The sequence below is a fragment of the Nerophis lumbriciformis genome, linkage group LG25 (genome assembly GCF_033978685.3).
Source record: "Nerophis lumbriciformis linkage group LG25, RoL_Nlum_v2.1, whole genome shotgun sequence".
Lineage (NCBI taxonomy): Eukaryota > Metazoa > Chordata > Actinopteri > Syngnathiformes > Syngnathidae > Nerophis > Nerophis lumbriciformis.
This window is the reverse complement of record NC_084572.2, coordinates 12931554-12953934: the sequence shown is the minus strand read 5'-3', so window position 1 is coordinate 12953934 and position 22381 is coordinate 12931554. Positions and strand designations below refer to the sequence as shown.

The 22381-nt window shown below is 40.0% G+C and overlaps 1 protein-coding gene across 5 annotated transcripts in view; it reads right to left on the bottom strand.

The window, feature by feature from the left end:
- Positions 1-884: 884 nt before the first annotated feature.
- The window catches only part of plppr2b (phospholipid phosphatase related 2b), a 165285-nt gene continuing 143788 nt past the window's right edge, over positions 885-22381 (bottom strand). For 4 of the 5 annotated variants that reach the window (XM_061983765.1, XM_061983764.1, XM_061983761.1 and 1 more), the window contains exons 4-8: positions 17371-17491; positions 14131-14381; positions 12184-12360; positions 11964-12103; positions 885-4773 (exon numbers count right to left, since the gene is read on the bottom strand). In XM_061983765.1, coding sequence (XP_061839749.1) covers positions 4671-4773; positions 11964-12103; positions 12184-12360; positions 14131-14381; positions 17371-17491 — 792 coding nt within the window. In that variant the 3' untranslated portion in view covers positions 885-4670. Of the gene's footprint in view, positions 4774-11947; positions 12104-12183; positions 12361-14130; positions 14382-17370; positions 17492-22381 lie in introns of all 5 variants that reach the window. The other variant, XM_061983762.1, reaches the window with a different exon arrangement.

Below are 22381 nucleotides of genomic sequence, written 5' to 3'. Positions count from 1 at the left end.
AAGGCTACAACAGTGACTCCCATTAGCCGCATCTTTCAAGCATTTTTTATCTTTAAAATCGTAAAGAAAAAAACGGCGTGACGTGATTGTGAAAGATAAGCAAAATTCCCCCAAAAAGTGTAGTTCCCCAATAAGGGTGTCACGGTGGCTGTTGGCGCGGCCCAGGATGCAGAGACGGTGGGCGACGTGCAAGTTAAGAAGGTCCTTTTATTAGGTACCAAACATGGCTGCAGCATTGGTCTACTTGTGAATAAAAACATGTTAATAGAACACAAGAGACGTGCTCACACTCACACACGACAGCGTTGACACTTCCTGATGGACTGGTGTGTCTCCTGATTGTCAATCAGGAACTCGGTGAGGAAACCAGCATTTCAACCACAGCTGAAGGGACAGGAAATGGAAACAACACAGGAACTAGAAACATGTAAATAATATTGGAAATGATAGAAAACCCAAGGAACACGATAATGTCCAAGCTATCATGTGGGGTCGTAAAAAACGGTGCTTTGCATCTTAATGATAAACAAATATTAATAAATAAATGTGTGTGTCATGTGATAAAATATGTTAAAAATGTCTTCAATTATTAATAAAAATCAGTGAAGCTGTGTAAACATAAAATATGTATATTTTAGACTAAAGTAGTAATTATTTGCACAGCAAGTTTTATTAAGCTGACATCATTAATTCCTGTAAATGAATGAGGATAATTGGCAAAATATCAAATATTACACAAACATTACAAAAACGCCTTACCTGTTACAGACACCTGAAGGTGATTACATAATATATAATAAGAGGAACGATGCTATGGAGTATAGAATTCAACCTCATTTCAAATATTTACAAAAAACAAAACACACATACTGCAGTCTAGAACACACCGTTGTATGGTAACTGCAATTTATTTAGGTAAATAAATACAAAAAAATGATACAATTAACAATAACTTATTGGGGACTTAGTGGTGTCCTTTTTATTAAAAAAAATAAAATAACGTAGGTCATTTCTGAGGTACAATGAGCATCCTCTGATATCATTTTTATTGAGGGAAGGGCTCAGGGTCTTGGCAATTGTCCCTCAATAAATATATACCTTAAGAAAACGGATCAATAACAGCTGTGCTATCGTTCAATGTGCTTATTAACACACACACACACACACACACACACACACACACGCGCACACACACACAGTACAAAACCTCAATACACTCTTTCCCTTAGTCCGAAACTGGGTAAGGGGTCCTATCCTGCTCAAGGAACAGCTGTCAAGAAGCAGTGACCATGGTCTTCAGCTCCCCCAGAATACCAAACTATTGCAGTTTAAATACACAAGAGTACAAACATCATGTGAGATCGAGGCCCGGGCCCCTTGAACATTTCCATCTCACACTAAACATAAAGACAGTAATAATGATCATATAGTGTGGAAAGAAACCCTTAGTCTACTGTACAAAACTTACACATGTTGGTCCGAGATGCCGCTTTTGATTTCGCTGGAAAAGAAGGAACATGTGTCGTCAGTAAACACGTGCGTGAACTTTAGTATTGGTGGCGTTGTCCCAGACAATATTAAGCCACTCCCAAAACAAACTTCATGAGTGCTTTCCTTAAAAAAAAAAAAAAAAAAAAAAAAAAAAAAAAAAAAAAAAAATCACATTTCGGCGAAAGCAGGGGTGTCCAAAGTGCAATTTGCTTCTTTTTTTTTTTTTTTTTGGGGCCCAGAACATATTGTACAAAGAACCTTGTAACCGTAGTGTAGCACGATGTTGACGCAGACGCCAAATGCCGACTTCAAACTGCAGACGAGTCTTTAAACGGCGAAAATTGGTTCGGCGAAATCGGATTTATGATGCAAATTGTAACATAAAACATGACACCGCTTTCTTATTGACGATATTAAACAAAACAAAACAAACAAACAAAAAAGCAAGAGCAGCCGTTTAGTTGCAGAGGGAAAAGGGCGGGAAGATAAGCCAACACTGCCATCAAGTGACCAACTAACACAAATACACACATCATGGCTTTGAAATTCCTACTCAGGCGTGACTGTAAAACAGTATTCTTGGAATGGAACACTTTATTTAGGGTAAGATCGACTTGATTGGTCCCACAATGAGGACATTTTTGTGGCCGATACAAGAAGTGCACAAAACATGAAAACTAGAGGGAAAAGTCAAAATAACATAAAATACATTAAAAGAGCACAGAGCTGGTGCAACCAGCTGCCACTTAAGAGGCGCTATTTCTACATACACAAAAGTAAAACACTACAAAAAAACCATGTGTTGTGTACATAACATGGTACAGGAAGTTAGTACTGCATATAATCAGTATTTCACTACATTGACTAATGTTTGCTAAATGTGTTCATGAGTTGTTATATTCCATATATATTTGCATCATAAGTTAAAAGGGATTATTAAACTTGTTTAGGGATGGGTACTGAATTCCATCGGTACTACCGATTTACGTAAAGTCCATCGGTGACCTTTTATTGCATGTGGCGTCATTTGTAGCGGACAGCCTCTAGCTAATGTTGCAATTTTTCAATGCCTGCTTGATAGAAAGTGCCCAAAAGTAAGTAATTTACATTGAAAATGCCGTATGCATGCTACTGATTAGCATTAGCGATTTTACATGGCCAGTTCAACGCCTCCAAATTTGTAAAGTGAAACTACAACCAAGGCACATGTAATAAATACGATATTTACAGTATAAACACTTTGTAGGGCTCAACAAAAGACAAGACTGGCACATTCAAATCTAATGGCAAAGACTACTTACTGACCATGGCAACACAACTAGGAAAACCCTCTAAGATATAACAGCTGTGCTCAGTGGTTAATTTTAAATAAAAAAAAATTTTTTATTATTTTAAAAAGTTAGCTTTTATTTTACCACATGAACACACAAAAAAAGTACCGTTAAGTATAGAGATGTCCGATAATGTTTTTTTTTGCCGATATCCGATATTGTCCAACTCTTAAATACCGATTCCGATATCAACCGATGCCGATATATACAGTCGTGGAATTAACACATTATTATGCCTAATTTTGTTGTGATGCCCCGCTGGATGCATTAAACAATGTAACAAGTTTTTCCAAAATAAATCAACTCAAGTTATGTAAAAAAAAATGCCAACATGGCACTGCCATATTTATTATAGAAGTCACAAAGTGCATTATTTTTTTTAACATGCCTCAAAACAGCAGCTTGGAATTTGGGACATGCTCTCCCTGAGAGAGCATGGGGAGGTTGAAGTGGGCGGGGTAGAGGGTAGCGGTGGGTGTATATTGTAGCGTCCCGGAAGAGTTAGTGCTGCAAGGGGTTCTGGGTATTTGTTCTGTTGTGTTTATGTTGTGTTACGGTGCGGATGTTCTCCCGAAATGTGTTTGTCATCCTTGTTTGGTGTGGGTTCACAGTGTGGCGCATATTTGTAACAGTGTTAAAGTTGTTTATATGGCCACCCTCAGTATGACCTGTATGGCCGTTGAGCAAGTATGCTTTGCATTCACTTGTGTGTGTGAGAAGCCTTAGATATTATGTGATTGGGCCGGCACGCAAAGGCAGTGCCTTTAAGGTTTATTGGCGCTCTGTACTTCTCCCTACGTCCGTGTGCACAGCGGCGTTTTAAAATGTCATACATTTTACTTTTTGAAATCGATACCGATAATTTCCGATATTACATTTTAAAGCATTTATCGGCCGATAATATCGGCAGTCCGATATTATGGGACATCTCTAGTTAAGTACGATTAACCGTTCAAATGTGAAAGGTACCCATCCCTACACTTTTTAGACACTTTTACAGTTGAAAAAAAATATACATATCTAAATATTCCTTACGCGGATTTTAGGTTTTTGGGTGATTTTTTTGGATGGTGAAAGTAAACACAAAAGTATGTGAAAAAAATGCTAAATCCTAGCTTAATAAATACCATTTGAACGTTACACACAAAACAAAGAAAAACCGCAGACGGCCCAAATTCCCCCCAAAAAAGGGCACCTGCGAACCCCAAATGGCCGACTTCCTGTGCGTCTCTACAGTATATGGTCTTCGATGATTTTCGTGCGTCCCGTCATGGCGACCGCGGGTTGCTGGGACACGCGCGCTCGCAAGGATTTGGTACGTTTTCCAGCGGGTTAAAAAGGCAATTTAGTTGACGAAATAAAAACAATAGTAGTACAAATTGTATTTTTCTTTACATTTATTTCACAGCTTAGCATATATTGACCAACAATTGGCGGATTTTAGCGTGTTTAATTAATCAAGATGAAATGATTCATTAAGGATAGTGGAGTTTTTGTCGGTGGAAAAAGTTTGGACACCCCTGGACTAAAAAAAAGTGCTGTCTTGAAGCAGCGTTTTGGTGACATTGAATCCTCCTTCCCCACAGTGAACAGTCCTGAGTGAGATCCGCTGGCCAACGAGTCTTTGTGGGGACCAGGGAGGAGGCGGCCATGTATTGCTTCAACAGCGCCGGCTTCTATTCAGCCTTTCATCCGCTCGTCTCTACAAGACAAGGTGTGGCCGTCTCGCAAAAAAGTACAGTCCGTGGGACCTTCACACCTGGGTGGACTTCACCCGACGGAGAGAAAGCCGCACCCCCCGGTGGGCGGGGCAAGGCGGGGCGGTGCCGCCGCTGTCGCCGGGCAGATCTACACCGAGCTGGTGAGGCACCGCCGGAGGGGATGGTGCACAGGGGTGGGGCGCGGGATTGGCTGATGGTCATGTGATCTCAGAATACGGTATCCCTGGAGTCTAAGAGAGGTGGAGGTATGGGGGTAGGGGGGGCACAGAGGTAGCAGGAACGTCAAATTGTGGAGTGCGTTGAGGAGGATGCGCCGCATTTAATCAAATAGTAGCCCCCGGATATACCGTATTTTTCACATTATAAGTCGCAGTTTTTTTCATAGTTTGGCCGGGGGTGCGATTTATACTCTGGAGCGACTTATGTGTGAAATTATTAACACATTACCGTAAAAAATATCAAATAATATTATTTAATTCTTTCACGTAAGAGACGAGACCAGTGGTTCTTAACCTGGGTTCGATCGAACCCGAGGGGTTCGGTGAGTCTGCCTCAGGGGTTCGGTGGAGGTCAAAACACACCCGACTCATCGTGTAAATAAAAACTTCTCCCTATCGGCGTATTAACGATACGGCAACAGCAGAAGTCAGACTGATTTGCAGGTGTGTAATTTGTTGTGTTGGTTTTGTTCTTTGAACAAGGTGATGTTCATGCACCGTTCATTTTGTGCACCAGTAAAAAAACATGGTAACACTTTAGTATGGGGAACATATTCACCATTAATTAGTTGCTTATTAACATGCAAATTAATAACATATTGGCTCTTAACTAGTCATTATTAAGTACTTATTAATGCCTTATTCGGCATTAGAGGGTTGTAACCCTAACCCTCTAACCCAGTGATTCTCAAATGGGGGTACGCGTACCCCTAGGGGTACTTGAAGGTATGCCTAGGGGTACGTGAGATTTTTTTTAAATGTCTGTCAAAAAGAACTGTGAAAAGAAATGCAACAATGCAATATTCAGTGTTGACAGCTAGATTTTTTGTGGACATGTTTCATAAATATTGATGTTAAAGATTTCTTTTTGTGTGAAGAAATGTTTAGAATTAAGTTCATGAATCCAGATGGATCTCTATTACAATCCCCAAAGAGGGCACTTTAAGTTGATGATTACTTCTATGTGTAGAAATCTTTATTTATAATTGAATCACTTGTTTATTTTTCAACAACTTTTTAGTTATTTGTATATCTTTTTTCCAAATAGTTCAAGAAAGACCACAACAAATTAGCAATATTTTGCACTATTATACAATTTAATAAATCAGAAACTGATGACATAGTGCTTTATTTTACTTTTTTATCTCTTTTTTTCAACCAAAAATGCTTTGCTCTGATTAGGGGGTACTTGAATTAAAAACATTTTCACAGGGGGTACTCACTGAAAAAAGGTTGAGAACCACTGCTCTAACCATGGCCCTAACCCTAACCAAATAACTCTAAATTAAGTCTTTGTTACTTAGAATATGTTCCCCATACTAAAGTATTACCAAAAACATAAAACTTTGTCTTGAATTTGAATTTGATTACAGCATATAAATGGAAAATGGAAAAAGGCTATGGCTGTTATTTCACGGTGTATTACTGTAAATGGTAAAACAATACCACAGTTTGTTTTTATTTACGGAAAAATATTGGCGACTGAGCTACCTTTTTTTTTTTTTTTTACCAAAAAAATATATTTTACAGTGCACAATTTGATAACTTGATTCTAATGAGTCAAGACGATATTTAGGTACTTATTTGGATTTCAACAAGCAAAATGTTAGATCAAGTTTAATAGATATGAAACTGCTTGCAATACATATTTATTTTCCTGTCAAAATAGAAAGTTGAATACATTTAGTAAGAAAATAAATTAATTCCAGGCTTTAGTGGGCCATGTGAAATGATGTGGCGAGGCAGGTTTGGCCCCCGGGCCTTGGGTTTGACACCTGTGCTGTGGTACATTCTGACAATAAAATTGCGTGGGGTCTTTTTTTGAAGTTAATTTAATTTACACAAGCGAGTAATGACCTGTGATTAATCATGAACAATCCAAAATCGAAAGTGTGATTAGTGTGATTGTAATAATTTGTCATTTGACAACACTAATTAAAAAAAAAGATGTATATAATATGAATCTAAAATACAAATGAAAATTTTAGTCAGGAAATAATTATAACAATTTGAATATAAATTTAAAATGTCTTTATGTATTGAATATTACATTACACAACTGGATAGTCATAGATGATATCATAAATTGTCTGGGAATTTTTCAAGGGAAAGCCTGCGATTCCTGAATAGGCTGAACAGTTTGAAGTTGGAACGGTTTGAATCGGGTGAAAAATGTGGAAATGGTGGAAGTTTGAAAAATGGGCAATTCATTTTGAATGGGAAAAGTGTCCAGGAAAACCTGAAATTCTGGGAAATCTGGGAATTTTTCAAGGGAAAGCCCACGATTCCTGAATAAGCTGAACAGTTTGAAGTTGGAAAGGTTTGAATCGGGTGAAAAATGTGGAAATGGTGGAAGTTTAAAAAATGGGCAATTCATTTTGAATGGGGAAAAATGTCCCGGAAAACCTGGAATTCTGGGAAATCTGGGAATTTTTGGAATTTGTCAAGGGAAAGCCCGCGATTCCTGAATAGGCTGAACAGTTTGAAGTTGGAACGTTTTGAATCGGGTGAAAAATGTGGAAATGGTGGAAGTTTGAAAAATGGGCAATTTATTTTGAATGGAAAAAATGTCCCGGAAAACCTGGAATTCTGGGAAATCTAGGAATTTTTGGAATTTGTCAAGGGAAAGCCCGCAATTCCTAAATAGGCTGAACAGTTTGAAGTTGGAACGGTTTGAATCAGGTGAAAAATGTGGAAGGTAGAGCGTGCCGAAATCTGGAGAATAATAATAATAATAATACGTTTAAATAGATGAATTTTGGCGTAGAAAAGCATATGAGTGAATGCTTTGGAGCATTCACACAATAATGATAATAAGTGAGTCACATTATTGTGTGAATGCTTTGGAGCATTCACACAATAATGATAATAAGTGAGTCACATTAGGGACAAGCTGTCATCACCGGGTCATTATGTAAACATAATGTAGCTTGTCTCCTATGTTTTAGTCTGTTTCTTTTCGTTTACTGTTGGTTTCCATGGAGACTAATTCTCCACACCATGTTTAGTAATTAGTGTTCCCACCAGGTGTTTTGGTTAATCACATCCTTTTCTAGTTGTCAGTCACCCAGCACAAGTTGCTGGGTCAACGCTGGTTTTCGCGACATTTACATTACTTCTTGTTTTTCACCACGCTCAAGTGTTTTTTTTTCCGCACTCTAGAATTCCTGGCTGTTCACCCTTGGTGGCAATTTGATTTTTTTTGCTCCACGCTCGGTTAGCGTCTGAGCTTTTGTATTTTTGTCCTGCCTTAAATAATTAAAACTCCTTCCCACCTGCACGCTGCTCCTGCTTGTCTTGCTGCATTGGAGGGAACACCACTATCGCAGCCAGGCCTTCCCAACTAGGCTATTTTCATTGATTCATTTTACACACCAAAGTATTTCTACTATGTCTTTCAGGGAAATGATGGTCAAATGCAATACAAAGACGGTCAAGGCAATGAAATAAATATAAACGTCAGGGACGCTCAGATCAACATTTTTTGGCCTCAACTCCAATCTGATTTTGAGTCCCGATCCAAGACTGACAATAGTTTATAGAAGTGAAAATGTTCTCGCGCAAGTACCGTATTTTTCGGAGTATAAGTCGCACCTGCCGAAAATGCATAATAAAAAAGGAAAAAAACATATATAAGTCGCACTGGAGCCCGGCCAAACTATGAAAAAAAATGCAACTTATAGTCCAAAAAATACGATACCACATTTGTACATACAATTGTATTTAAGCCTTCCTATATACCCTGGGGCGGTATAGCTCGGTTGGTAGAGTGGCCGTGCCAGCAACTTGAAGGTTCCAGGTTTGATCCCAGCTTCTGCCATCCTAGTCACTGCCGTTGTGTCCTTGGGCAAGACACTTTACCCACCTGCCCCCAGTGCCACCCACACTGGTTTAAATGTCACTTAGATATTGGGTTTCACTATGTAAAGTGCTTTGAGTCACTAGAGAAAAAGCGCTATATAAATATAATTCACTTCCCTATATCCAGAGACTTACTCCCTGAGTTTGAAAACAATAACAACAAATTATTTTGTAACAAGAAAAAGATTGCTCTTCTCACTTTAGTAATGTTTATACACTGATATTGTATAACTAATTAATAGTATCAACATCTGGATCTATCACCCCGACTTTACACAGAAGCTTTGGTGGTTAACTTAGCCATTCCTTTTCCTTTAGTCCTCCAGTGATAATGTTACTTTCTTTATTACTATCTTAGAAGCGGATTCGCACACCGTGGTTCGTTGCAGCTTGTTCTCAAACTCGAGGAGCCGGAGTTCTGGCAAGACACGCACCCTCCTGGAATTTATGCAACTCCTGCATGTGTGTAACGAGGAATAAGGAAATGTGATTGTGTCTCCCTGAGCGTGCAGACCTTTGGAAGGAATCTTTCACGCGAGCACAATCTTTAGCCATGTCAGCACTGGCACACTGCAGTAAAGATCAGTTTCAAAAATGCAAATACAGGAGGAAGGGGATTCATATGGCCGTGATTGTTGCGGTTTACCTGACACATGAAACGTGATGATTTAACCTCCTAAGGCCCAAGCTGTTTGTTTACATGCTTTTTTTATATATCTCTTTGCTATTTGGGCTTATTAATTAGAATAAAAAATAAGAATCATCTTTTTATATGATGTACTTAGTCCAAAAGTAACAAACGTGTACTTCATTTTTAGTGACATGCTAATTCTTATTTTTACACTTTTTTTTCTTCCAAATTCCATTGCATGTTATACTCTTCTGACACCAACAGATGGCAGTATAAGTGTCCACATAAGCACATAAGACCCCAATTCAGAAGTGTACACAATTTTGGAAATAAGAGCTAAAAGGTGCTGTCCACGCATGTGGCCACTAAGCCTTTAGAGGTTTAAGGGGGGTGCACCATCCACTAGAGACATAACTATTATAAATACTGTGGTATTTTCGTTTCAAAGTCTTCTCAATAATACTGTGATGTGAAGCAGGAAGTGAAGTGTGTTCGCACTCATTGTAGACAAAAGGAATGTTTTTTTTTTTTAAATTAAATCTGTCCATAACTGGTTGAGTTATGTTGCTAGCAGACAGACGAACAAGCCCAGGCCAAAACATAAGCTTTTAGCGGAGGTAAGAAAGTCTGCTTTCGGCAAAGCAAAGCGCGCCATATTCGTTTAGAGCGTTTCCAAGGAGACACAGAGCCAGCAGTTCACCCCCCAAAAAATGTTCAACGCGAGAAATACGAGTAAACTAAAAAGCTACTTGGTACATCTTTAATGCATATATATGTTTTTCTACCGCTTGTCGCGGGGAAGCCGGAGGCTATTCCAGTTGCACTCGGGTGGAAAGCAGGGCTAAACAGTCACACAGAATAGATATTTGAAGCCAGCGAAGTTGTACTCTAAATAAAATTTTCCGAGAAACATTTTCCAGACTGATATAAAAAATGTCACAATGTAAATAAAAGTTGAAAGACACTAAAATGTACATTATTGTTTTACACTGGATATTTACATTGTTACTTTAAATCAGGGGTGTCAAACGTACGGCCCGAGGGCCGGATCAGGCCCATGAACAGGTTTTATCCGGCCCGAGGGATGAGTTTGCTGAGTATAAAAATTAACCTGAAGTTTTTGAATGAAAGAAACTGCTGTTCTAAATGTGTCCACTAGATGTCGCAATAGAAATTCTTTGTATCTTTGTAGATGATGCTACATATGTACAAAAACCACATGATGTTAGTACATCAGTCGAGGAAAATGATCAAACTTCATAAATAACATCCTGTAATTTGATTTTGATATAATTTATTTATCTTGATTGAAAATGAACACCAATGAGTTGACTGATGAACATTATCACATCATTTATTCAGAAAATATAAATAACGACAAATAAAGATAGAATACTATAAGTGTAAAAAAACACCCAACATTATGATTTCTACACTTTCAGAATGTGCTTGTTCTATTTTTAAACAAAGAAAACAATCTGAAGTTGTCTTTATTTTTAAGTTATCATGTCGTGAGTTTACCTTGGGAGTAGATTTGTCTCCATGTGGCCCCCGATCTAGAATGAGTTCGACACCCCTGCTTTAAAGACATCAACTGTAAATTGTTCTTTTAAATATTTTATTGAAACATTAGATGTTCCTGCACAATTATTTGCACTTAGAAATACTTGTTAGTCGTAAAAAATATCATTAGAACATTTTAGCAAAATGTTTGTGTTCAATTACAGTAAGCGTGTTCATCCGAAACATTCCGGAGACTTCATTTTACACACTATGGCATTTTTACCAAGCCTTGTTTTGGACATATTCCACAATAATATCATACTGTGGCCTTAATACCGCGACATTTACTTTTGAAATTTTTTTTTTTTTTTTGGCAATTTGAACTTTAATCACAGCGTCAGTTGCTATGAAAGGTGCCGCTTTCCGTCATTTTCAGCAGACTCCATTGCAAAATGATTAACCCCTCACCTTCTTCTCATGCGAAATCCACCCAGGAATGTTGCCATATGAATTCCTTCCCTACTGTATCGGTCCCTGATATGATCTATGATCGGGACAACTGTCATTAAATGACCATTAAATACTAAAATTGTAAAATGTTATACATTGGTGGAAAGGCCACCTGCTTAGTGGCCTTGTGGTTAGAGTGGCCGCCCTGAGACTGGAAGGTCGTGAGTTCAAACCCCGGCCGAGTCATAACAAAGATTATAAAAATAGGACCCATTGCCTCCCTGCTTGGCACTCAGCATCAAGGGTTGGAATTGCTGCTCACTGCTCCCCTCACCTCCCATGGAATGAAGATGGGGATGTACCGGATGGGTCAAATGCAGAGGATAATTTTACCACACCTAGTGTGTGTGTGACTATCGTTGGGACTTTAACTTTTTAACTTTAAAATGATGAGATTATTGACAAATTTCAATTATCTAATTTACTTTTGTATTTATTTTTTGGGACAAAAAAAGTCACAATGGACAGTTTGAGTTTGGCCCTCATAAGACTTGGTAATAGTTACAAATGTAACATTATTGATCCATCAATAACTAATTATGCTGCCTACATGTTATGATATGTTGTGATGCATGTTTAAAGGTACCAAAGTCCTATTTTTTTTACCCCCAAATTTCAGCTTCTTTAGTGGCATCAAATTCAAATTGTAAGGGTCTAGTTCTTCTTCAGCCCACCCCTTACCTGGTGGCCACTTAACTTTTCGAGTGGACTCTCAACACGAGGCAGACTGAGCAGAGGAATACCGGCCGGGGTCTCCGAAGGATGCGGAGCCGCAGGCGCGGGAGGGCTCGGCCCCGCCGTTTGGGCCGGCCGGAAGTTGTTGATCACACAGGAAACCTAAACGTGCAAAAAAAAATTAAAAAAGGACACTCAAGCCACTAAAAGAACTCCCATCGAAACCCTCAGCTCCTTCTTACCAGGAAGGCGGCGATGGCGCCTCCGGTGACAAACCCAGCCAGGACGTCACTCCAGTGGTTCCTGTGCTCCGTCACCCTCACCACCCCCACGAGCACAGCCAGAGACAGCAGCACCAGGCACAGCGTCGGCTTGGTGAGACGGGTGCCTTTGGTGCGGAACACCAGGGTCACGTACATCTGAAATCCAATCAGAGCTATGCAGTACCTGAATGCGCCACAAGAGAGCTCACTCTGCAGGGATTTGAAGATGAGAGGCAACACTTCCTGGCTAATAAGGGCAATAATAAATAGAAAATTCCCGTCGAAATTTTGATGGGCCTGCTATCTGTGCCCTGGACCTCTGGCCGGGGGTCGTCGGAAGCCGGCGTACTTTGAAGATGGTGCCGAGTGTCCGAATCCGAGAGTTTTAGGTGTAACTGTACACAATGAGCTACAGAGCTAGCCTAAAACATTAGCATTGGCACATTAAAATGCTGACACTTAGCATGTGTGCTAGCGATGGCATGCTAACAGTTAGCATGTCTCACATTTCAAGTAACACGGCTGTTGTCAAGACGTGGACTATGGTGTGGTTTGTTTTCCCGGAATGCAAAGCGACTGGACCGGACAAGGCTTGCAGGTAAAGACATGTTTTTAATTCTGACTATAAAAAGAACAAACAAAAGGCGCGCACAAAGCGGAGATACAAACTTGGCTTAAGAAAACAAAAACTAACACATGGACAGAAACTATGGACATAAAACAAAACTACACTTACTGTGACCTGAAAGAACAGCATGAACTATAATTATGTCAATGTCGCCAGAACAACCAACTGAGAATGACAGGCTTAAATAGTAGTGACATGATTAACGACAGGTGCGTGAGTCCGAACACATGACAGGTGAAACTAATGGTCGTCATGGAAACAAAACAAGGGAGCGTAAACAGGAACTAAAAAAAGTCCAAAAACCAAACAGAACGTAGCCAAACAAAACATGATCAAAAGACAATGACAGCTGTAAGGTGTATGGATGAGGAAATGGAGAGAAAAGTGTCAAATTAGATGGAAAAGTTAGCATGCTTAAGTTAGCTTGATAGCATGCTAACGTTTGCATGCTAACAGTTAACAAGTGTTGCAAAACTAGCTCAAAAAGCTAGCATGTTAATTTTCGCATGCTAGAAGGCTAACGTTAGCATGCTGTCAGTTAGCATGTGTCACATACCAAGTTATATGACTGTAAGGTGTATGGCTGTGTAACTAGATAAAACGACGTAAAGTTAGCTCAAAAGTTAGCATGTTAATATAAATAATCTTGTCTTTTTGGCGTTTGTCTCAGAGCAATCGTCCATTAAAAGGGTGTGTACCCATTCCATTGGCCCGTTTTTTTTGTTTATTCGTGAAGTGTCACCATGGTTACACAAAATGTTTCCAACTCAAAGTACCCCCGTTGGTGCAAACAAGACGTTTCCGACGGTATAACATATGTGGGGGTTCCTTGGCCGGTTCGTCTCGTATTAAGCGTAAGAGAAACGTGCGGAACTATAATAATAAAGTTTGAAGTATGAGCAATAATAATATGGGCTGCTTGCATTGCAGCAGGCCCATAATAATAAAATAGTAGCTAAATGTATATGTTTTTTATGATTGTTGGGACGGCGTGGCGCGGTTGGGAGAGTGGCCTTGCCAGCAACCTGAGGGTTCCTGGTTTGATCCCCACCTTCTACCAACCTCGCCACGTCCGTTTTTGTCCTTGAGCAAGACACTTCACCCTTGCTCCTGATGGGTCGAGGTTAGGGCCTTGCATAGCAGCTCCCGCCATCAGTGTGTGAATGTGTGTGTGTGTGTGAATGTGGAAATAGTGTCAAAGCGCTTTGAGAACCTTGAAGGTAGAAAAGCGCTATACAAGTATAACCTATTTACCATAGCAAAGATGAGAGAACTATTATGAAATATTCCTTTCTTACCACGGTGTAGACGGCCGAGTAAAAGCTGAGCGCCGCGTCCTTGGACGGGAAGGATTTCCGGGCGGACGCCACCAAGTAAGGGTTCCCTGTGCAGGCGCGGTGCTCGGTGATGTACTGCAGCGAGGACTGGCACCCCAGAGCCGTGTAGTTGGGCTTGCAGGTCGTCAGGAAATGAGGCGTCTGGTTTCCTGTCACCACTTGACCCGCGTTGGCGAAGATGGTGGTCGTGAAGAGGCCGAAGGAGTAGACGCCTGGCAATGTGAAAGTGGGGGATTGGAATTGGACGGTCACGCTGACTTGGAACCATTTTGCTATTATAACAATAAAATAAAAAAAACAATCAAATGTCCAGCTTAACTGTGTATAAAATTAGGTCTGACTAAGTTAAGTTAAAGTACCAACGATAGTCACACACACACACACACACACACACACACACACACACACACACACACACACACACACACACAGGGTCTGGTGAAATTTGTCCTCTGCATTTGACCCATCCCATGTTCACCCCCTGGGAGGTGAGGGGAGCAGTGAGCAGCAGCATGCACTGCGCTCGGGAATAATTTGGTGATTTAACCCCCAATTCCAACCCTTGATGCTGAGTGCTAAGCAGGGAGGTAATGGGTCCCATTTTTATAGTCTTTGGTATGACTCGGCCGGGGTTTGAACTCACAACCTCCCAGTCTCAGGGCGGACACTCTCGTGGAGTATAGTTACTCATTTATCTTATCTGACAAGATATACTGTCAAAACACTGGTTTGTGAATGTATTACGGTTTTTCCTATGTATCTTATGACTCTTATTTTGAAAGCGAGTATACTTTTATTTTGATGAGGAAATCACAGATGGAAACGCTTCTTCCACAGCAACGGCAAAGATAGTAAAGTCATTAGAGTAAAAGGTGAAATGAAGAGTTAGAAGTAGAAGTGGGAATCTTTGGGCGCCTCAATTTCAGTTTTGGGGGTGAAGATTCGATTCAGAACTGATTCTCAATTCAACACGATTCTTGTAATATATTATTTGGTAGATTAATTATAATAAAACCTTTTCAAAACAGGTTACAAAAGCTCTTCTTGGTTGCTGACGTAAGACCTATACGTGTAGTGTTGGCCTAAAAAAAATTTATTTTTAATTTTAATTTAGAAAAATCACACTGTTAATCAATCAAATAAAAGAATATCCATCCATCCATCTCCTTCTGCTTATCCGAAGTCGGGTCGCGGGGGAAGCAGCCTAAGCAGAGAAGCCCAGACTTCCCTCTCCCCAGCCACTTCATCCAGTTTTTCCCGGAGGATCCCGAAGTGTGCCCGGGCCAGCTGGGAGACAGTCTCTCCACCGTGTCCTGGGTCTTCCCCGGGGTCTCCTATCGGTCAAACACGCCCTAAACACCCCCACAGGGAGGTGTGTGTTACGGTGGCCAAAAGATATGGAATATATATTTGTTAAACTAGAACAAAACCTCTGCCTTGTTTTTTATGAATACCGGTACTTTGGCCTACTACGCTACTGTATTTTAATGTTGGTCACCATGGTGGTAATTGGAGAGCCAAGTATTTCTAAGGTGGTACTTGGTGGAAAACATCTGAGAACCACTGAGCTCAAGAACATAACATGTGAAAGTAGTCCCATGACAACCCAGCAGTCACAACACATGAAAACAATGTTGAAAACTTGTTAAATTAGAGCAACTCAAACATAACGTTGAAACAACATGCTTTTTGACGACTTTTAATCAATGTCAAGTTGTGACGTTAATTTGACCATTGAAATTTGGTCATTTCCCAACTAACAACGTGGATCCAACGTTGGACATCAATGTTGTCTCAATATAGCAATACAACTATTTTACAATGATGTTTCAAAGTCAGTTGTAAAAAGCACATTTGTGTAATATATATTATATATAGTAGGGCTGGGCGATATGGCCATTTATTAATATATCGATATTTTTAGGCCATGTCACGATACACGTTATATATCTCGATATTTTGCCTTAGCCTTGAATGAACACTTGATGCATATAATCACAGCAGTATGATGATTCTATGTGTCTACATTAAAACATTCTTCTTCATACTGCATTAATATATGCTCATTTTAAACTTTCATGCAGAGAGGGAAATCACAACTAAGTTAATTTACCAAAACTGTATTTATTAAACAGTTATTAAGCAGTGGCACTAACATTCATGTCATTCCAAAACAGAAAGTGCAAGAATGTCAGAGACATTTTAAAACAAGCTATTAGTGCACTTTTGTGCATGATGTCACTAAGATGACATATCAAAACAACACTAAATTAAAGTGCACTTTTTGTACAGAACGCCACTACAATAGTTTAAAACAAATAAAGTGCACTTGTGTGCATGATGTCACACAAGATATTTCAAAAAGTGTAAAATAAAAATGAGCTGCATAGTAGGAAATCAAATAGTGTATGTCCTTCGCTATGTGGTAGGTTACTGCGGACGTTATCTCCTTCTGTTGTTGACTATTTTTTTCATACGGTGTTGATGTGGAAATGGTTGCTTCTGCATTTTGTTGATGTGGCACCGGCCAGAGATGTTGACATGCGGAGTTTCAAGCACTCTTCATTCTCTAGCGGGTGACTTTTCAAATGATGCTACTAATTAGCAGTAATGCTACTTTTTGTGGCAGCGCTTTAGCCGCATACCTGACATATTACGGTTGTCCGTTCAACATCTTCCCGCTTGAAGCCAAACTACCGCCAGGCGAAGGACCCTGTGCTGTTTTTCTTGGGAATTAATTATTCTTCCTTCATTTGTTACCAGATTGGCCCCTTCTTTCTCTCGTATTACCACTCGCACCACTCCGCTAGCATCACAGCTAACGTTACCCATGCCGCTACCTCTCTGCTCTGTGAGACAGTATGTGACGTATATAACAAGGTGTGCTTGTTTTAAGTCTCTGTAAGAATGAGATACAAGAAAGAGTGAGAAAAGCCTGTAGTGTAATGCCCGCAGCAAAAAACAACTGCGTGAGAACGTATACTCGAATATCACGATATAGTCATTTTCTATATCGCACAGAGACAAACCCGCAATATATCGAGTATATTGATATATCGCCCAGCCCTAATATATATATATATATATATGTGTATATATATATATATATATATGTATAATATATCAATGTCTTATGCCTGCTGGGAAACTTTCATCCTGCTTAGTTCACAGACTTTGAGTTGAACAAAAACCACAACTGACCCAGAAAGCGCACGATCCTCCGAAGAAGAGGGTTGAAATAGCAGCAGTCTGCGGTCACGATGGTCTTCTCCTGAGCCGCCTCGGACTTGACAAAGAAACCGGTCACTTCTCCAATCAGAATCTGGGACAGAAGACGGAGAGGAAGCAGGAAGAATGAGCGAAAGAGTCTCACTAATCAGACGGAAGATAGAAGTGTGTTTTTAAGCGCTGGTCAATGATTAGTCTGTGGAATGTAGTGCAAGGCAAAATTATTCATGAGTCCCTCCCGCCGCCTCGCAGCGATTATATGCTGCCTTGGCCTGCATGCTTTTGGTTTCACTCGCCATTTGGCAACTTTAACTTCAAACACGAACAAGCATTAAGTAGCATCGCTGTGTAAGTATGTGAAGCATCTTCATCTCTTTTTTTGCGTCGACACTGGCTAAGCTGAGCATCTTTACTATACTAATATATTCTACTGGGAAGGACTGCTGACAGAAGCAGTGATATACAGTAGAACAGTGTTTTTCAACCACTGTGCTGCGTCACACTAGTGTGCTGTGAGATATTGTCTGGTGTGCCGTGGGAAATTATGCAACTTTACCGAGTTGGTCCAAAAAAAAATTTTTTGCAAATCAATAATTCCAATCTGCAAATAATGTGCCGTTGCTTAGTGTCTGTGCTGTGTAAAACTCGGCAAGGTAACCACGTAATACTCCATGTCAGTAGGTGGCAGCAGGTAGTTAATTGCAATATACAGACCACAGCGGGAGGCAGCATGCAGGTAAAAAGGTATGCAATGCGTAAACCAAAAATGAACAAAAGGGAAAGGGAAAGGAAATGGAAAAGGAAAAGGCAATGGCTATGCAAAACGAAAGTAAGTAAACAGAAACAGAATTCTGGACGACAGCAAAAACTTACGGTGTCCAGAATGTACATCCGAACATGACATGACAATCAACAATGTCCACACAAAGAAGGATAGTAACAACGTAAATAGCCTTGCTTGCTAACACAAAGCAGGTGTGTGGAATAGCGCTCAAAGGAAGACATGAAACTGCTACAGGAAAACACCAACAAAACAGGAAGGGCCAACAAAATAACAGCACAAGACAAGAACTAAAACACTACACAGGAAAACACCAACAAAATCAAAATAAGGCACGACGACCTGGTGGAGTTTCCTTTTTTTAACGTTTCCTGCTGGTGGAGTGGCTCCGGATTTTTTTAAGAAAAAAATGTGCCTTGCCTCAAAAAAGGTTGAAAAACACTGCAGTAGTAGATGTAGGTTACCAGCACACACGAAAGAGTGGCAGGTGACACGTTTCCATTTACAGAGGCTCACTGTGCAGCAGCGAGATGGTGCCACTGGTCTTGTAGAATGAGGGCTGCTAATGGACGGTCCACTGAGAAAGATATGGGGGGGTGGAGGGTGGGTTGGGGCTTCGGCATAAATGAGCTCTCTGGAGCAGCGCTGCTAGCTTATGCAGGGCTCGGGTCGTTGAGTCTGAGTTGGTTCATTTAAAGCCATAATGGACATGTGCTGGTGTGCAGCCTCTATATCCTATATGCACACACATTATTTAGCTCACTTTTCCCCAACCTTTATTGAGCCAATGCACATATTTGACATGATACCCTGCTTAATTATCTATCTTCTGATTTAAATTGTACACTACATAGTGCATCCGGAAAGTATTTAGAAGGTGTCACTTTTTCCACATTTTGTTATGCTACAGCCTTATTCCAAAATGGAATAAATAACATTTTGTCCTCAAAATTCTACTGACAATACCCCCATTATGACAATGTGAAGAAGTTTTAACATTTTTTTGTGTGCAAATTTATTAGAAATAAAAACAAAAATAATCACGTGTACATAAGTATTCACTACATTTTCTCAATACTTTGTTGATGCACGCCTTTGGCAGCAATTACAGCCTCAAGTCTTTTTTAATACGATTCCACAAGCTTGGCACACCTTCCATCCATCCATTTTCTACTGCTTGTCCCTTACAGAGTTGTTGGGGATGCTGGAGCCTATCTCAGCTGCATTCGGGCGGAAGGCGGGGTACACCCTGGACAAGTCGCCACCTCATCACAGGGCCAACACAGATAGACAGACAACATTCACACTCACATTCACACACTAGGGCCAATTTAGTGTTGCCAATCAACCTATCCCCAGGTGCATGTCTTTGGAGGTGGGAGGAAGCCGGAGTACCTGGAGGGAACCCATGCATTCACGGGGAGAACATGCAAACTCCACACAGAAAAATCCAGAGCCCAGGATTGAACCCAGGACTTTCGTATTGTGAGGCACACTCACTAACCCCTTGGCACACCTATCTTTGCCCATTCCTCTTTGCAGCGAATGTCAAGCTTAGTTAGTAACTATTAAAGCCAAACTGAATGCATAAGCAAAAATGTGCAGTTAGACTGAACTGAAGAGATCGCTTTTAAGTATGGCGGGCCAAATGGGACAAAATTAAATCAATACATCTTTAAACAATTACTTAAATGTTTAATTAAGTAATCTGATTCAAAGTTAGATTTTATCATTTATTGATTTGATTATTAATTTAATTATTTCACAATTTTATTATTTATTGATTTCATTATATTATGATTTAATTAATTATTTCTGGATAAAATGTATCTATTTCATTAATTAATGATTTAAGTAATAATTTTCTTATCAAATCAATTAATGACACTTTTAAGGAATCATTCAAAGATACATTTAATTATTTCATTTTTCCCCATTTCGTCCTTGTCAACGCTTCAAGAATGTATTTTATGTGTCAAATTCAGTCGTCAATGTCACTGGGCTGGTCCTAACACCTAATTGGTTACTTCCACTAGTCTCTCAATATATTGGTCTGAAAGTGTGGAAATAACTCCAAAAACTTCAATAAATTCCTCTACTTTACCTACTCCATGCTCTGGGGTCAGCATGTCTTGATTGCAAATACTCAACAAGGTCTAAAATATCTACCACCAACTCCTGAGTATATCCTCCAACTTGACGGCTAAGGAGGATATACTCAGGAGAAAAGTTGTCTTAGGCTATGTCTACACTAAGCCGGATAACCCCTTAAACAAATAATTATTTAGCCTAAGCCCCGTTTCAGCCACACTAAACCATCGTTTAAGGTCGCCCTCCCCGGACAATTTTATACACGGGTAAGTGCGCCGTGTATTTCTTGTGTCATGATCCGTGGCCCGGATCATGTTTTGTTATTTTCTGTTAGTTTTGGACTCCCTTAGTTCCTGTTTTTGTGCACCCTTGAGTTTGTTTTTAGTTACCATGGTTACTTATTATTTCCACCTGTCTCTGATTGGTGTTCGGGACGCTCACCTCTTTCCCGAGCACTAATCAGAGGCATTATTTAAGCCTGCCTTTGCCTGTCAGTCGGCGTGGCTTCATTGTTTGCTTCTTGCTACTGTTACGTGAGTATTCCCTGTCTCTAGTCTATGCTAAGTGTTAGCGTTTGAGTTTGAGTTTGAGTTTGAGTTTATTTCGAACATGCAAGTATACAACATGATACATCACAATCTCCAGTTTCTCTTTTCAACATGTTCGAAAAGGAGTAGGAAGAAGCAAAGCTTATTTAATCCTACCCCTTTTCTTTTACATAACAGTTGCTAAAACTTTTGTTCACTTCCTGTTCTCAATTTATTCACAATATACTCCATAAGTAATCACAATAAAATAAGTAAATAAATAATAATTGGTGAAGTAAGTTACATTTCATATGTTGAGATAAGTAAGATTATTTTGTGAGTGAAAGAATGAAAGAATGGATGAGTTAAATAAATTCAGAATGTTTATCATGGTTCTTCTTCTTTGTACTTTGTAAACACTTTAAGTTTGAAGAGTTTCTTGAAGTGGATCATATTAGTACATTGTTTGATTGCTTTGCTTAATCCATTCCATAATTTAATTCCACATACTGATATACTGAAGGTCTTAAGTGTTAGCATCCAGTGCGATCGGCACGCTTTTCCTCTAACTTGTTTTCCGTTTTTTGTACTTGTTTGATTTCGACAATAAATCATGTTCTTACCTGCACGCTTTGTCCGGAGTGGTCCGTCTGCATCCCGGGGGAACGAACCTCGCAGTAAGCTGCGACCCCCCCGCCGTGACAGAATGAAGCCAGCCTGTGCGTGGCGAGCAAGGTGAATAAATAGCTCTCTGATTAGTGGTTGACAGCAGCTGAGCGTGCCGACCACTAACCAGAGGCAGGTGAACCCAATTAATCCCCATGGAAACTAAAACAAACCCAGAGGTGCACAAACAGGAACCGGCCCACGGATCATGACATCTTGAATCTCCCGCTCTTAGCTTTGTATGGACTCATTGATCGTTTACAGACTGAGTTCGCAGAGGAAGTGACGTCAGAAAGAACGCGCCACAGCCAGCTTCATAATAAAGCGGTTTCATAACTCGGAGCTAACCACTAGAAAGATGGAGGTGAGTCATCCAGACGTGCTCGTGTTTCTCCTTCTTCTACATGTACAGACGCTTGTGGAAATCACACATGAATACCTTTAAGAGAAAGTGATTGCAGCTATTTGGGATACAACACTTCTCAGAAGGCAAGAGAACTTTCGAATGTCCAGGTCAGCTGTGATTCTACTTACCAGAAAACTTTGTCCATTTGTCAAAGGGGAGACAGCGAGAATACGGGCTCCCGTGGATGTGATAAAAAAGGTAGCGTGTGCTTTGTATTACCTGGCCGTCGAGGGAAGACTACGGGAAAAACGACGAATGCTTTTGGACTGGCAAAGCAGACTGTATCAGTTATTGTCCGCAGACTCAACGTCTAGGTCCAGAGTATATAAAGTCACCAAAAACGAATGGACAATGAAGGTGAAGGCAAAAGAGTGAGGAGTGTCCTGACCAGATATCTAGATCCCTAGATTGATTGATGTAAATTGTTCTTTATCACATTGTGTACTTCCACATGTCCAATAAAGATTTGATTAATTTATGATGGCTCAGGTGTGATTCACTACAATAGGGCCC